At 33.7% G+C, this 14,553-nt stretch overlaps 3 protein-coding genes and 1 long non-coding RNA gene across 7 annotated transcripts; 2 read left to right on the top strand and 2 right to left on the bottom strand.

Annotated features, from left to right (window-relative positions):
* Positions 1-520: 520 nt before the first annotated feature.
* Positions 521-3,341, top strand: Smn (survival motor neuron). 3 transcript variants are annotated; one of them, XM_070655869.1, is made up of 6 exons: positions 521-757; positions 1,137-1,304; positions 1,372-1,486; positions 1,584-1,881; positions 1,954-2,024; positions 3,138-3,341. In XM_070655869.1, exons 1-6 carry the CDS (start codon positions 536-538, stop codon positions 3,182-3,184), a joined length of 921 nt encoding a protein of 306 aa, XP_070511970.1. In that variant the 5' UTR covers positions 521-535; the 3' UTR covers positions 3,185-3,341. The 3 variants fall into 3 exon arrangements, with proteins under 3 accessions (XP_070511970.1, XP_070511969.1, XP_070511971.1); XM_070655868.1 differs by lacking the exon at positions 3,138-3,341 and adding an exon at positions 2,106-2,254; XM_070655870.1 differs by lacking the exon at positions 3,138-3,341 and adding an exon at positions 2,106-2,254 and having other exon boundaries at positions 626-855.
* LOC139102144 (katanin p60 ATPase-containing subunit A-like 2) lies at positions 2,298-5,820 on the bottom strand. The gene is made up of 8 exons (XM_070655856.1): positions 4,986-5,820; positions 4,492-4,562; positions 4,043-4,222; positions 3,584-3,875; positions 3,338-3,506; positions 3,147-3,259; positions 2,879-3,075; positions 2,298-2,769 (listed from the first exon to the last, which is right to left on the bottom strand). Exons 1-8 carry the CDS (start codon positions 5,046-5,048, stop codon positions 2,385-2,387), a joined length of 1,470 nt encoding a protein of 489 aa, XP_070511957.1. The 5' UTR covers positions 5,049-5,820; the 3' UTR covers positions 2,298-2,384.
* A 111-nt stretch (positions 5,821-5,931) lies between these two features.
* LOC139102161 (uncharacterized) lies at positions 5,932-12,721 on the top strand. Of its 2 annotated transcripts, XM_070655883.1 has the most exons (5): positions 5,932-6,113; positions 6,208-6,326; positions 7,772-7,970; positions 8,187-8,335; positions 8,752-12,721. In XM_070655883.1, the coding sequence occupies exons 3-5, from the start codon at positions 7,889-7,891 to the stop codon at positions 8,923-8,925; spliced, it is 405 nt and encodes a 134-aa protein (XP_070511984.1). In that variant the 5' UTR covers positions 5,932-6,113; positions 6,208-6,326; positions 7,772-7,888; the 3' UTR covers positions 8,926-12,721. The 2 variants fall into 2 exon arrangements, with proteins under 2 accessions (XP_070511984.1, XP_070511985.1); XM_070655884.1 differs by lacking the exons at positions 5,932-6,113; positions 6,208-6,326 and having other exon boundaries at positions 6,763-7,970.
* On the bottom strand, positions 12,715-14,091 carry LOC139102166 (uncharacterized). The gene is made up of 5 exons (XR_011545663.1): positions 13,898-14,091; positions 13,556-13,740; positions 13,326-13,482; positions 13,009-13,107; positions 12,715-12,855 (listed from the first exon to the last, which is right to left on the bottom strand). It is a non-coding gene; the product is annotated as an uncharacterized lncRNA (long non-coding RNA).
* Between the last annotated feature and the right edge of the window lie 462 nt (positions 14,092-14,553).

Below are 14,553 nucleotides of genomic sequence, written 5' to 3'. Positions count from 1 at the left end.
GGTAAACGAAACAAAAACGAATATTAAAACAGCTTCTTCATTAACACCCACAAACAAAAAGAAACAAATTACATGCAAATAAGCGCAATAAAATACTTGAATAAAATTAATTAATTTTCTACAGCAAGATCGAAATTACAAATGTCAAGAGTTTATGTACTATATCTTAACGCGCGCGCGCGCGCCATCCAAGTATAATTTACGTCACCAATTAATTATTAAATTAAATACAAATGCATTTTCGTCGTTTGCAAGTCGTACCTTTCACTCTTTCACTTCTCTTCCTCCCATCAATGATCAAGTGTGTCCCGCGCTATTGAAATACTCGAGATATTCTGGATGCCGTAATATTTTTCTTTTCTCTCAACCACAAGTGAAAATCTCAAAGCACTTGGAAACGATTAATTGACGATTATTAACAGATTTACATTGCTTTTTTTCTTTTTTTTGACAATGACGGAACCGCAACGGCCTGCTTTCAGTAAAGAAAACTTACCAACTATGATTGGCTCTTTCTTTCTGTTTGCACATTCGGATGCAAGCCAATCGCGTGGTAACCTTGACGACTCGGAGTTTCACATTGTGGCCGCGTGAGACCCTCTGTATCTGTACATACGCGCGGAAGCCGCGATTCCGAGTTGGGCTCTCTGCTATAAAGTTCTCAGATTTCTCACTCCACCTCCACATCGTTCGCAGGAAACAACAATTGGGTGTTGGTGTATTGACTATTGAGCACTATCGAGGAATAACAATAAACGTAAAAATTTTTAGTAACGTATGTAGAGATAATCTGCGTGTTATTGTGACAAGATGGCCGAGGAGAACAATGTGCTGTTTGTAAGAGGAAATGGAGATGTATGTAAAAATTTGTTTCCGCGCGTGAAACGAGAAGACTTAATTTTAATAAGCACTCACGCTTAACCTTTTGTAATTTTTACATTAATTTGCTTTTCTCTCATTTATTTATATCAACTTTTTATTTAATTTATTTTATTGACAAAATTTTAGTGTTATTTAAAAATATGATATAAAAATGATAAATCAATTCTAGGTAATAAAAACTTAGATATAAGCAAATAACAAATTTGTGCAACAATTATATGAATTATTAATTTAAAAATATTATCAATTTGTAGAATAGAGAGAGTGAAGATGTTTGGGATGATACAGCCTTGATAAAAGCATACGATAGAGCTGTAAACTTTGCCAAAGAAGAAGTAGCAAAACGTATTGCCATGGATACTCAAAATCAGCAGACAAGACAGATCTCACAGAATTCTAAATATTTAAATCAACCAAAAAAGGTTCTTAAAGTATAATATTTATATCTTATCAAAGATACAAATATTACTTTTACTTGTCATATTGTAGAAATGGACTGTTGGTGCCCCATGTCGTGCTGTATATTCTGCAGATGGACAAGTATATGAAGCCATTGTATCAAGTATTCATCAAAATTCTGGCATGTGTACTGTGAAATTTGTTGGTAATTTTTTTATATCAATGTTTTTATGTTATTATTATTATTATATTAAAAAGTGACATTTAATCAAATAATTTTTATAATTATTTACATTATTTAGGATATCAAAATATAGAAAAAGTAGAGATGAATTCTCTTATAGAATCAGAAGGACTGCAAAGTCAAATTGCCCAACATAAGGATGCATTGGCACACAAGGCTAATGATAAAGTTGTAGATTCTGATGCATCCGCCTATTCTAATCAGCAGGATTCCAACCAAGTAAATGGTGAAAGAATGGATTATGACGTAGAGAACCCTAAATTATTTAAAAATAATCTTATGCCTGGAATTGAGGATTTTAATCCAACATTAAATGCAATGCCACCTGCACCGCCTTTACCACCACTAATGGCTAAGTAAGAAATAATGGATTAAAGATATAAAATAATTCTATTTTTATTAACTATTTTAATTGATTTCCATTATAGGTTGCCTGAAACTGATGCAGATGCGTTATCTAGTATGTTGATGTCATGGTATCTAAGTGGATTCCACACAGGTATCGTTTATATTATTTATATAATTTATAAATTATATTATGAATTATGACTGTTGGCATAATATAATTTCCTTCATATAGGTTATTATCATGGATTAAAACAGGCTAAAATTAATCAACAGAAAAGAAAAAACTGTCAGTAGTCTGTGGTAGTAATTATTTTTTCATAAGAGATATTTTTTGTATTTTAATTAAATATTGTGTTAATAAATACAAATTTTTTTTTTGTATTATAAGAAATATTACTACTCCACAGAAAAAAAACCATTTGTTATCGCATGGATGTATTTATTTTTGAATACATTTGTGTATGTATAATTAAAAATCTTAGCTATTCTATTATTCTTATTAATAATTAAGTTATTTTGAAAAACCAAATTTCTTATGCCATTCCATGTACTGAGCACTCATATGTTTAGCAATAGGTTTTACTCTAGATTTAACAAGCACAATGTGATTAATTGCACTAATTAAGCCATCGCTTTGAATATCATTAATGGAGATTGCTTTAGATTCAAGATTTGCCCAAATGGGCCGTAATTGATCAATCCATGCTTCCTTACACAGCAATTTCAAGTCTGCGCAAGAATAACCTGCAGTTTCTTGTGCAAGTTTGAGTATTTCTGGTGAATTGTACAAATTATTGCACACGTAAGATTGTAATATTTGTAGGCGACTATCTTCGTCGGGTAAATCAACAAAAATTCGTTTTTCTAAACGTCGCAATAAAGCGATATCTATATTCCTGGAGAAAAAAAAAAAAAAAAAAAAAAAAGACAAAGTAGAGAATTTAGAAAAATTAAAGTTGCCTCTTTAAAAAAATAGTTTTATTTTTATTTGTTCGTTTTACTTACCATGGAACATTGGTAGTAGCCAATAATATCACGCTCGCATCTTCCATTGACAATAAGCCATCCAATCTAGCGAGAAATTCCGCTCGAAATCTTCTAGCGGGTTCCGAATTTGATGAGGCATTCTTTGTGCTCGTCCAATCGACTTCGTCAATAAAGATTATCGTCGGCGCGTAATGTTTAGCAAGATCAGTTAGCACCTAAGTTGGTTACAAATTTTTTGTTCAGCTCAAACGTTAATGCTTTTTTTTTTTTTTTTAAGAAAACTTACGCGAATATATTTTTCTGAATCGCCTCTCCACTTGCTGATAATCGAGCTGGAAGTGATATTGAAAAATGTCGATTGACATTCAGTAGCTACTGCTTTCGCGAGCATCGTCTTACCTATTCAAGAGTAAGTTTTCTTTTTTTGTCAGTTTATTAATAAGAAATAAATAATTTCGTATACAAACAATTATGTACCAGTTCCTGGTGGTCCGTATAATAATACGCCTTTGCAAGAACCAAGTTTTCCACTAAATAAAATTGGATATTTTATGGGATAAAATATAGCCTCTTTCAATAACATTTTGCAATCCGTTAGTCCTTTTACGTCATCCCAATGAACGTTTAAGTTTTGTTCCACTATTTCCTGTTACAACAAATTATTAAATAATATTTGTAATTAGATCCTCATACATTAGTTTCAAATATTTTTTTATTTCTTACCCGTGATATAATATCTGCGATTTCTTTCAATTCAGAACCGACTGGATACAGGTCACCGATGGGTTTTCGTAATTTGTCATTAAAAATTTCATTGACAATTGGCATTTGTATAACGGTTCGATCATTTTTTGCGGGAAAGATTGGCGTTACCGTGATACCGAGATCCAACTCGTTCCACGTGGAAGTTGCATGCCTCTGTGCGACTTTATTTTTATTAATATTGTTATATTCCTCGGCAATACGACTATCTTCTTGTTTCGAATAAACCTTGGAAATTTTTTCCTTTTTATTGCTGTAATAAAAGATAAAATAATTATAAAGATTTCAGTTTATCAAAAACATACAAAGAAGAATTAATATCTTGCAAATTAATTGATAAATAGGCAAGTAAAAAAAAAAAAAAAAAAAAAATTAAGCCATTAAAAAATATTCTTATACTCGGAATAAAATATTTTTTACACATTTAGAGCTGCATTTCCAGTTTCAATTTTCTTACACAGCTTGGGATATCTGTTATATTTGACATAATGGTAATCGATATATTCAAGAAGAATAGTTTCCAGATCAATATTGTCACAGACGTGAATGTCTCGGAAGAGTTGGGCCTCTTTGAAGAGAGTCTCCACGGTATTTGAATAGCTGCAAAAGTAACGCATACATATAGTATACATTATACAATTAAATTGATTGTCAATTAATTCAATTTATTACTAGCTGCCTATAATTGAACCTACATGAGGATGATTTATATTACTTTATATTATGCAAATTACGTGGTAAAATCAAGGCTTTCAGCTTCGATTAATGTAAGTAGCATATCGTTTTCTCATTGCAGATATTTATTTTCCAAAGTTTTTGTTATTTCACAAAATATTGATTAAAAAATTAACGTAGAAATCCTCGCTTACCCTTGCTCCCGCAAAAAATCAGCGATAAGGTAAACGAGATGACGTCGACGTTCTTGGATACGCTTTTCCTCCTAATTAAAAAATAGGACGTATTATAATTATTAAACTCGCAAATCAGTCGCAATAACTTTAAGCCCAAATAGCAAAAGTCTGCTTTCAAAAAGTTTACGCGATTCATGTCTGATTGAGTTGCGCACTTTGGCGTGTTATTATTTAATAAATTTTCTTTTTATTTTGCCTTATTTTATTTCTGACCGTTTGACCATATACGATGTGACCAAGACCATTGTTCTAATTGCAAGTACTTATAGGCGCTGCTTATTGGCGTCGAGCGGTCGGTAACCCAACAAGTATTGACATCCGGTGGCGATTAGGAGAGTCAACCGCCACGACGATGGCGCGATGACTCATCCTACTTTTCTTCTTCTTTCTCTTTCTCTTTCTATTCAACGTACTGTTCGAGGAAGAGACGTCGTGCGGTTCGTTTTTCTTACCTTTTCACGTGCCAAGTGAGCGGTACGAGCAGTCGCCACATTCAAGGGTAGACAGTCATTCATGATTCTTACGCCACCCTGCTACGTCTGCCTCGGGATAAAAAAAAAAAACGAGAACCAACTCCTTTCCTGAGTTCCTTCACGCCAGGATCCGAGAACTTGACGTCGTGTACGTTTTTTTTTTTCACTATTTCTCGAGTCTTGGACTCTCCGAGTCTGGGTTAGTAATTGGTTACTCTTGTTTGAAGTTGCCATGACAATGCGCGCGATGGTCGGCACCGCGTTCTCCTTCTAGTTCACTTGGGCTTTTCAGTTTTTTTACATCATCATCATCATCGATAATCTAACGCACGAAGCGTTTTTTAATTTATTATTTTATCAATGGATTGCACCTAGGTATGCGTTCTTATTCACAGCGCTAAAGCTGTGGAAGTTGCAATGCTTATTGTTTAAGTACTAAAAGACCTGCTGTTTAGTATTTTAATAATGTCAACTCGAAATGAATAACTGCCGGTGCTTTTCGATAAACATGTAACTAATTGATTTTATTGATTTCAGATAAGATAGGGTGCTTTGCGCATTATGGGCGTTTTAAGCATACTTTAGGATTACCATTTCAAGTTAAATGTATAAGTTCCTTGTGCTAATACTCGAGCATCTTATGTCAAAAACTGGCCACGTGCCATTTAATGAATTAGGTATTCAAAAAATATCAATGTAACTTGTAATAATATTATTTTTAGTACAAATTTTTTTATTGCTCCGACACTTGATTAACATAGGTTGGAAACCAATTGTTGTGGCAATATTTATAATGATAAATTAAAATGCAGAAAAAAAAAAAAACGCAAGAGTGCAATAATAACAAATGTACTTTTTTTTTTTTCCATATGGTAAGAAGGGTGACAACGGTGGAGGGTATGCTACGCATGGAGGTGACTTCGTCGCAGCGTGGCGAGAGAGAAAGAGGGAGGGAAAGACTACGTGCAGGATGTATTCGATCGACCCGCGCGAGAGGAATGAGCTTGCACTGCGACAGAGTTCAGTCAGTCAGTCGGTCGGTGTCGCCGCTATTAACTGCTGCATCGCGTTGCACCTCCCGGAGGTCTCGCGATAAACACGCAGCCGGTACGTTCGATCGCATGTTTCTTCCGTTTTCTCTTTATTCTCAACTTTGCTTATCTTGTCACTTTAAACAACCGCTTTCTTCTTTTCGGGACAGATCGCAGGATTGCGTTTAGGTGCAATTCTTTCCATCGAAGAGGAAATACACGTGCGTGCAGAGCAACGACGCACGAGGGGCGTAAAGCTGACGATTAGCGTAAACGATGTAGTACAAAGGTAACGTCTCCCTCTTCACCCGCACGTATTACTATAGCGCATATGTTATGTATGCGGATTTATTTCCTGTCGGCCTGGATAACCGACGGCCACCCGTTGCATGAACCTGCGAGTTGATTTCGTCGTGTCAGGTATGAACTGATTACGAGCAGTTCACCCGGAGCTGACGTCATTAGAGAGGGCTGTCGCTCTGGGATTTCACTCGACACGAACGTAATTCCATGACGAATACGAGTGTCGTGTCGTTGATATATCATTTTTATTCGTAAATTAAAAAATTTGGCATTTTTTCATTCTTTATATAGTATCTTTTCTTCTTTTTACCAAGTTTTTTTCCTTATTTTTTTAAATACCAATTTTACCAATGGAATTTAAGAATGAAATGTGCTTGTCTTTTTTTTTTTTTTTTTTTTTTTTTTATTTACACGTTGTTGATTGATTTATAAAACTTTTCTCTACAAAATGTATTTTTAAGATAAAATTAGGAAATGTCAAGTGTTTTATTTTACGTTGGTTTGTACCTTGTATAGGTATAATAAAAGAATATATTAAAAGTACATGCGTAAATGAAAGAAAATTTAGGTAATAGCTGTTGTTGATTGAATCATACACATAATGCAAATACGAACGACGTAACGCGAATAAAGTTTGTCTTTGCACATGGATCGTATAGTAACTTGGACGAATTGTCACGTCGAGGATCGATTTGGGAGACTTTACTTGCATTTCACATGACCTCGCTCAACTACAGTAAATTTAAAGAAACGTTTTAATGCGTGTAATTTCAACAATCTACAAATACGTAAAAGTGGGAGCTTGTGTTACATACACAGAGAGTCGTTGTTGGAATGCTTCCAGTAATATTTCATGTGTACGTCTTGTATAACGCCATACTTGGTAGACGAGAACGCGTTTATGTGAATATACCTATACATATACTTGAGTTTTATAAGTTTCGGAAAATGACAATAATTTATGAACAAAATGTACATCAAACTCTCAAGGAAATTTCGCCAATGCTGAAAATTTTAGTTTTAATAAAGCTAGGGAAATATAGACTTATGAACGACAAGCGGAAAAAGTTTAAGCTTGCGTATACACGTATAATTTTAAATAATAATCTACGAGGCTGTAGGAAAATCTCTAGTTTCAAGATGATGAATTTATACAGGAAGTTGTATCATATCGTTATCATATCGTTTCTCTGCATTATGTGACGTGATTTGTCCGTTACGCATTGGATAATCTCGTGCTAGCCATCACCAGTCATTAAGCTATTTTACGACTCTCGCGAATTTTCAATTCCGCGATATGTGACACGTCAAGAAGCCGGTCGTAATCTCGACTTCGAGACAATTATTGCGTTATTACGACTCGTTAAAGAGACCCACGCGAGATTGATTTAACACGATGATAAATGTATCCTTTTTGATTCTTTCGCGCAGGCAATATGTTCCTGTTATTGTCAGTGCGCAAACGGAGATTGCCGCTGCAGTAGCCGAGCATTTTAAGAGAGACGGGTACGTGCTGCTTACTTTTTCCAAGTAAACATCCCGTGGATCATGAAGAAGTGGCTCTTGGTCAGCAAGACATTCACGTTGACGTTCTGTCTGTCCACCCTTTTATTCCTGCCGGCGAGAACAAGTAAGGCGCAACACAAAAATAATGTTTAATTCCTATACATTTGTTTCAAAAAAAAAAAAAAAAAAACCTGGAGAATGTATCAATATTTTTTTGTTTTTTTCTTTTGGTTAACGATTAGCGAGTATATAGCAGCGACAATGATGTGTGTGTCCATACGTGATGTATGATTATACAAGTAGGACAACTGCCCATCTGTAATGTGGTAAATATTTTTAGATGCTCTGGAAGAGAACTGTACGGATTTTCAGGGTGGCACTGTCAAACACGGCCTTTTTTACGTGCCGGGACCTGCAGTCTGCAGTCTCTGCGTCTGTTATCATTCCGAGCCAATGTGGTGTCAATCCATTTACTGTACGCCACCATACGTAAGTATATTATGTACCCGAGAATTTAAGGAACGAGTATCTAATAGTTGGAATAATGCAAATCCATTAAATTCGTATGAAATTTTTCTCAGCCTTGCAACTTATATGCATATAATCGTAACTTTTAACTACGTTTCAATTATGTATTCTGCAGTCGCGTCACCGATTAAAATCAATGTCGTACACGCGCCGCCGTTTGAAGCACAAGAAAGTTTCGTGCCATTACTCACTTAACGACGCTATGCCACTAATAAACGCGCAATCGGCTTTGCACAGTTCGCAAAGACTTAAACAATTGTCATATAGAAATAAATGTGTTAATGTTAAACTAAAATAATAATATTGGATAATATCGTAAATTAAGTTCTCAGACGCGTAGATCGATTTCATGTTTGTTGTAATTGTTTCATTCACAGAGATGTAAAAAGTTTCGCGTGGGTGAACGATGCTGCGAGTTTGAGTGTCTCGACGATAGCGACGATTGGAGTGGTCCAGACGTGTACGATGCTGCGGCATCATCCGGGTTCCACGAGCAGAGTTCTATTCTGTGCCTGTTTGGCCTATTGATCGCGTTATCGATGGTGCCTTAGTTACAATCCATACCGCAATCATCATAGCCGTGAGTCTTCTCTTCGCTGGATAATCCGAAGAATTCGTCCATTAGTGTTTGGTGGTATCATATGATACTGGCGATAACAGAATTACGTACAAGAAATTCTCAATGCAGGTTCATCTCATATTGCGAGTACAAGACAGTATTTTGACAGCAATGTTTTTTGCCTATAAGATAATTAAATTAGGTCGTTTAATTGGAATAGCGCAAGCTCAGTTAATCGATATAGTTAAGTCAAAGATTGATCAAATTATTTTTTTAAATTATTGTGGAAAATCAAGAACAACAATATTTGTTCCATAAACAGTAAATAACGGAATTCGTAAGTGTTATAAATCGTTTCGATGATAGTTTCAACGATAGCTACGAATATTCTTAATTCTTGATCGCATATCAAACTAGAACATATTTTTTTCCATAATTTTGATAAAGTAAAATTTATAAGAGTTGTGATGGTCAAGTTTGGAGCGCACACGCACACGCACACGCACACGCACACGCACACGCACACCTGTACATCGACAAACGCGTGAAAGATTAAGTTTCTTTTAATTTTTTTCATTTCCAAATTTCTTTTAAAATCCATTTATTTCTCATATTTTTTCCATTTTGTCAAATTTGATGTGATAACACTTATTAAGACGACACGCAAACTATCGATGTCGAGTTAAAACTTCCTCGTACTCGAATGTCAAGAAATGACGTGACTTGTTTTTGGCCTAATCCGAACGGACACTCACATTAGATGTCAGCGACTGTCACTAGTATATGCAAAGTCTACTTGATCTCATTTCAAGTAAAACTCAGAGTTTTGTCGTTCAAGAAACATGAGCATTAATATTACATACAATTATTGTGAAAAAAAATGGATTCGATGCTCAATTCTCGATTGGCCTTCCTGGCTTAACCAGGATTAATTCTCGAATAGGAATGATTGTAATAACGAATGTAAAAATTGGCGAAAACGGCCGGCGTCTAATCCTCGCTTTCGACAATACTCGCAGTCGATGACCGACAGAGACTTAAAATAAACGAAACCTATCGCGTACGAGGGTGTGCGTGTTTGGTAAAAGTCAAAACTCTTATTTTTTCATCGTCATAAAATGATATGTGATAACGAACGTGTCAGAAAGGTTGAAAGATTAATGCGATGTAGAGAAATGCAAGTGTCTTTTCAACGAACATTGAAAGCTAAAGATATTCCGTCAAGTGCATGATATCCTCTTTGTTTTAAAGAGACTCGTCGTTCAATCTCCAATACAATCGATTTACCGTGCGTTCGCGTTATTGTAAAGTAAGTTAGATTTGTCAGGCTAAACAAGCTTTCTTTTAAAAAGATATTTCATTCTGTGTCCATGCTTAAAGTGCTTGATAAAATCGAGAGCAAATGAATCAATTGAATTTATCGGTTTTATTTTGTTCACTTGTCATCTAATTTTGTACGTAAAAAAAATTTTGTTTAATATATGCATCTGATAGATTTTATTTCAAAGTTTAAGTTATTTAAAAGTTTTAATAGAGACTAATAATATTACTCTTTAGTTTAACGATGAAAATTCGAATGTTTCGTATTCCACAATAATATACCTATGGTACTGTTGTTCCGCCCGCTTCCATACTACCAAATATTTCAATTATTCTCGTTCTAATTAACACTCGCGACTACCAATTATAATTACTACTCGCACAACATTTCAGAACAGTGATAATTGTAATAAGCGTTTTAATTTTCATGTGATATCAGGCTGGTTAATTTATATATATATATATATATATATATATATACATAATTGCTGAGAGGCACAACAGTTTAATATCAGGAAATAGGTCCGGTAATCGCAATCGTGGAAGATCGCGTTGAGCGAATGCGACTTTCGAGTCTTGCCACATCACGAAATGACGTCTCTTTATTTTGTAATGCTTGCCAGATGAGACGATTTAAAGATAGTGCTGACTGCTTTTAATGAAATGCGAAACAAAATTATTCTAATACCAACACCAGCGATAAAGTCGAGCAATATGGGGCCACACGAATTGTAATAGTATCTAACGTACCCAACGTGCTTTCTTGATCTTTTCATGATAAAATGTGAGCGTAAAAATACGGTGCTATTATAATAAGTCATTCTTCCCGTTAGGGGCAATGACGCTATATGTATGTTTACGATATTACGAATACCTGCGAGTTTCCAATATTGTGACACCGCATTATTCCGTGTATTTGCGCACGTATGCTTGCCTGTGATATATTTTTACGGCGTTTAATCACTCTCCCTCCTCGTCCTTGGATCGCTAATCGTTTTGCGAATCTCAAAGGCTTCGATTAACGCTGCGCGATTGTCTCTAATGAGAGCAGCCTTCTTCTTTAAATTAAAATTGGAGATAAGGAAAGAAGAGATGGAATAATCGTAATCGCGTAAAAAAACGTGGCAATGATAATAGTAATAATTATATATGTATATATTGATTAATATTGATATGTCGTTTAATTACGTGGAAATTCTTACACAAAAAGAGAATTATTACAAAAGAATTATTCTTTTTAATAATATTTATCCGTAAGATTCTATAAATACGCGTTATGATTATTAACAAGCGTTAATGCCAATAAAAATCATTTCATCACCTTTGACTGCGCGAAAAGCGAGGAAGTGGTGAGGCGAATCAATTATAAATTAATTAATGTAAATTTACTTTCTCGTGGACTATTTGCAAATAAGTATATAAACTTAGGCGAGAATTACTATTGCATCGCATGTATATACTGCATTAGAGTTTAGTTTATATAAATTTTATTTCTTTTAAGCCATTACACCGAAATTCATAGATTCACAACCATTTATAATAAATATCCGTTGTTGGGAGTTTGTTCACTTATTATAACGTATTTATGTCATGTTGGAAGCAATTTTTCAATCGCGTTCAATTTAAGGTAATCAATATTTCAATTGAGCTGCTCTCAATACCAAAGGCAGGCTACTCTTGATTCTCTTTCATTTAAATTTTAAATAACCGCATTGCCTGAGTTTTGTGCAAAAATCAAGGTCTAGCTCGATGATTCGTCGCGCCATTGAAAAGCCACTACAGCGACAGAAAGGATGTTTGAAATTAAATTATTGTAGTTTAAATACGATATACATATAAACTTTCATGCTAGACGCCTGACTCGGACGTGAGCTAGTTTTTAATATAATCTGGTTTTTAAAAATTAAAAAAGTTGCCAGATTTTGCTCAATTATCAAAAACTAGAATATATTTATATATCTCATTTCAAATATTTTTATTGAAGAAAAAAATTCAGAGGATCGTTACGCTTGAATAATGAATTATATACCTCCGAGTCATCAAGTTTTTTGCCGAGTTTATCAAGTGTTGTGATAAATTTTAAGTTTAATTTATAAAAAAATTTATTGTTCCGCCTTGGCGGTACGGCAATATATCTTTAGCTGAAGATTAACATTGAATGACATTTCTTCCTAATGCCTTGCCATTATATTTTTGCTCTTTTCTTCCTCTACCAATTCCAATTCAGAATTAATCGACCAATTTCCTTAAGCTTACGTTTTAAACTAATCTAATACGTTTACAGGAAAAAGAGAATATATATAGATGTAGATAGCTAGACAATATAGCTTTAATATATTATTGCAATACGTACTTTTGACATAACGATGTCATATAATGATCAAGGGGCCTTTTATGTGTGAGTGATGATTCGAAATTTATATTGTAACATTGAAACATTAAAATCAAATTTAATTCAAAGTGACAAACTCGGAGTATGATCTTTTTTTTCTATCACCTCTCTGGAGTAAGGAGGATGACTCCTAAGGCTCGTACAGTTGCTGCTCTGTTACTTTTCTTTTTCAGGTTCCATATCCAGGAACTAGTGTGCACACTGACAATTCTGAAAATTAAATGGAAAAATGTTTATCTTATTATATTCTTTTATCATTTAAAAAATTATATATTTCTACAAAAGTGAATGTAAAATCTATCAATTATAATTAAAATCAATAAAAAACTCTAATTAATTAACAAAAAATATGACAAAACTTACCATATCTTTAATTACAATGTCACAGATACTATGTCTGCCAATTTTTGTAATTCCTGTTTTAATTGGATATTCCTCAGAACCTATTCTTAACGATCCAACCTAAATTATATTTAATAAAATATTAATAAAATATGTTGTTAACCCTTAATTGTTAAATATACAATATTGAAAAATAGTTCAATGTAACATTAAAAAGCATATTACAACTTATTGCGTAATATTAGCATTATTATAATAAAATTCGATTTATATAACTCTTTTTATCCCAAATTTTACATTTCACCAAACACAATTAATAATATTTAATTATAATTCACCTGCACTAGTTCTTCATCTTCTGATTCATACCAGATCTGAGTGGCCGACAAAACCATTGTTATTACTTAAAATGCAAATTGTTTAACCAAGTGCTCTCTTGAATTACCATCAACGACTTCAACGGCTTTTCCTATCAATTTAACCGTCAAATGCTGCCTGTGGAAAAAGAACGTGACTTGACATTTCATACATCTTAATTCATTGAATGTAACATAGAGAGAAAACATACTTTCAATTAATAAAAATAATTCCCGTTGACGAACAAACTTGGCACTTTTGGGGCAGCAAAAAGATGGTTCAAATTTGATAGAAAATCCAACGGGACCCTCGTGGATGCAGCAGAACATTTTTTATAAGATCCTGAAGCACAGCAATATATTCTGCGGCCCTCCCAGCGTTTCAATCACAAGATATCTGAAATATAAATTTATTTACAGTTAAGAGAATAATTTAATTGTAATAAAAACACTCTAGTACACTTAAATAAATTGAATTTGAATCAGAAATTTAACTTAGAGGCTCCAAAAAAATTAATTTAACAATATCTCCACTTTTAACCTTAAACACATACCTGTCACTTTTTTAAAGTCTTAATAAAAATAGTTCCCGTCGATTCACAAACTTGGAACTTTTTGAGCAGCAAGAAGAATGTTTAAAATTGATGGAAAATCCAACGGGACAATCGAGAATGCACCAGAACATTTTTTCAAAAATCTTGAAGCACAGCAATATAATCTGCGGCTCTCCCAGCGTTTCAATCACAAAATATCTAAAATATAAAATTATTTACAGTTAAGGAAATAATTTAATTGTATTAAAAACATTCTAGTACACTTAAATAAACCGAATTTAAATCACAAATTTAACTAAGAGGCTCCAAAATAATTTATTTATGAATATCTCAACTTTTAACCTAAAACACATACCTGTCACTTTTAAAACACTTATAAAAAATAGTTCTAGTCCATGTAGAACCTTGGAACTTTTTGGGCAGCAAAAAGAATGTTCAAAATTGATAGAAAATCCAACGGGACCATCGTGGATGCAGCAGAACATTTTTTATAAAATTCTGAAGCACAGCAACATATTCTGCGGCCCTCCAAGCGTTTCAATCACAAGATATCTGAAATATATAATTAATTACAGTTAAGAAAATAATTTAATTGTATTTAAAACATTCTAGTACACTTAAATAAACCGAATTTAAGTCAAAAATTTAACTTAGAG

Source organism: Cardiocondyla obscurior, linkage group LG04, assembly GCF_019399895.1.
Source record: "Cardiocondyla obscurior isolate alpha-2009 linkage group LG04, Cobs3.1, whole genome shotgun sequence".
NCBI lineage: Eukaryota > Metazoa > Arthropoda > Insecta > Hymenoptera > Formicidae > Cardiocondyla > Cardiocondyla obscurior.
This window is presented reverse-complemented; position numbering and strand designations above follow the sequence as displayed.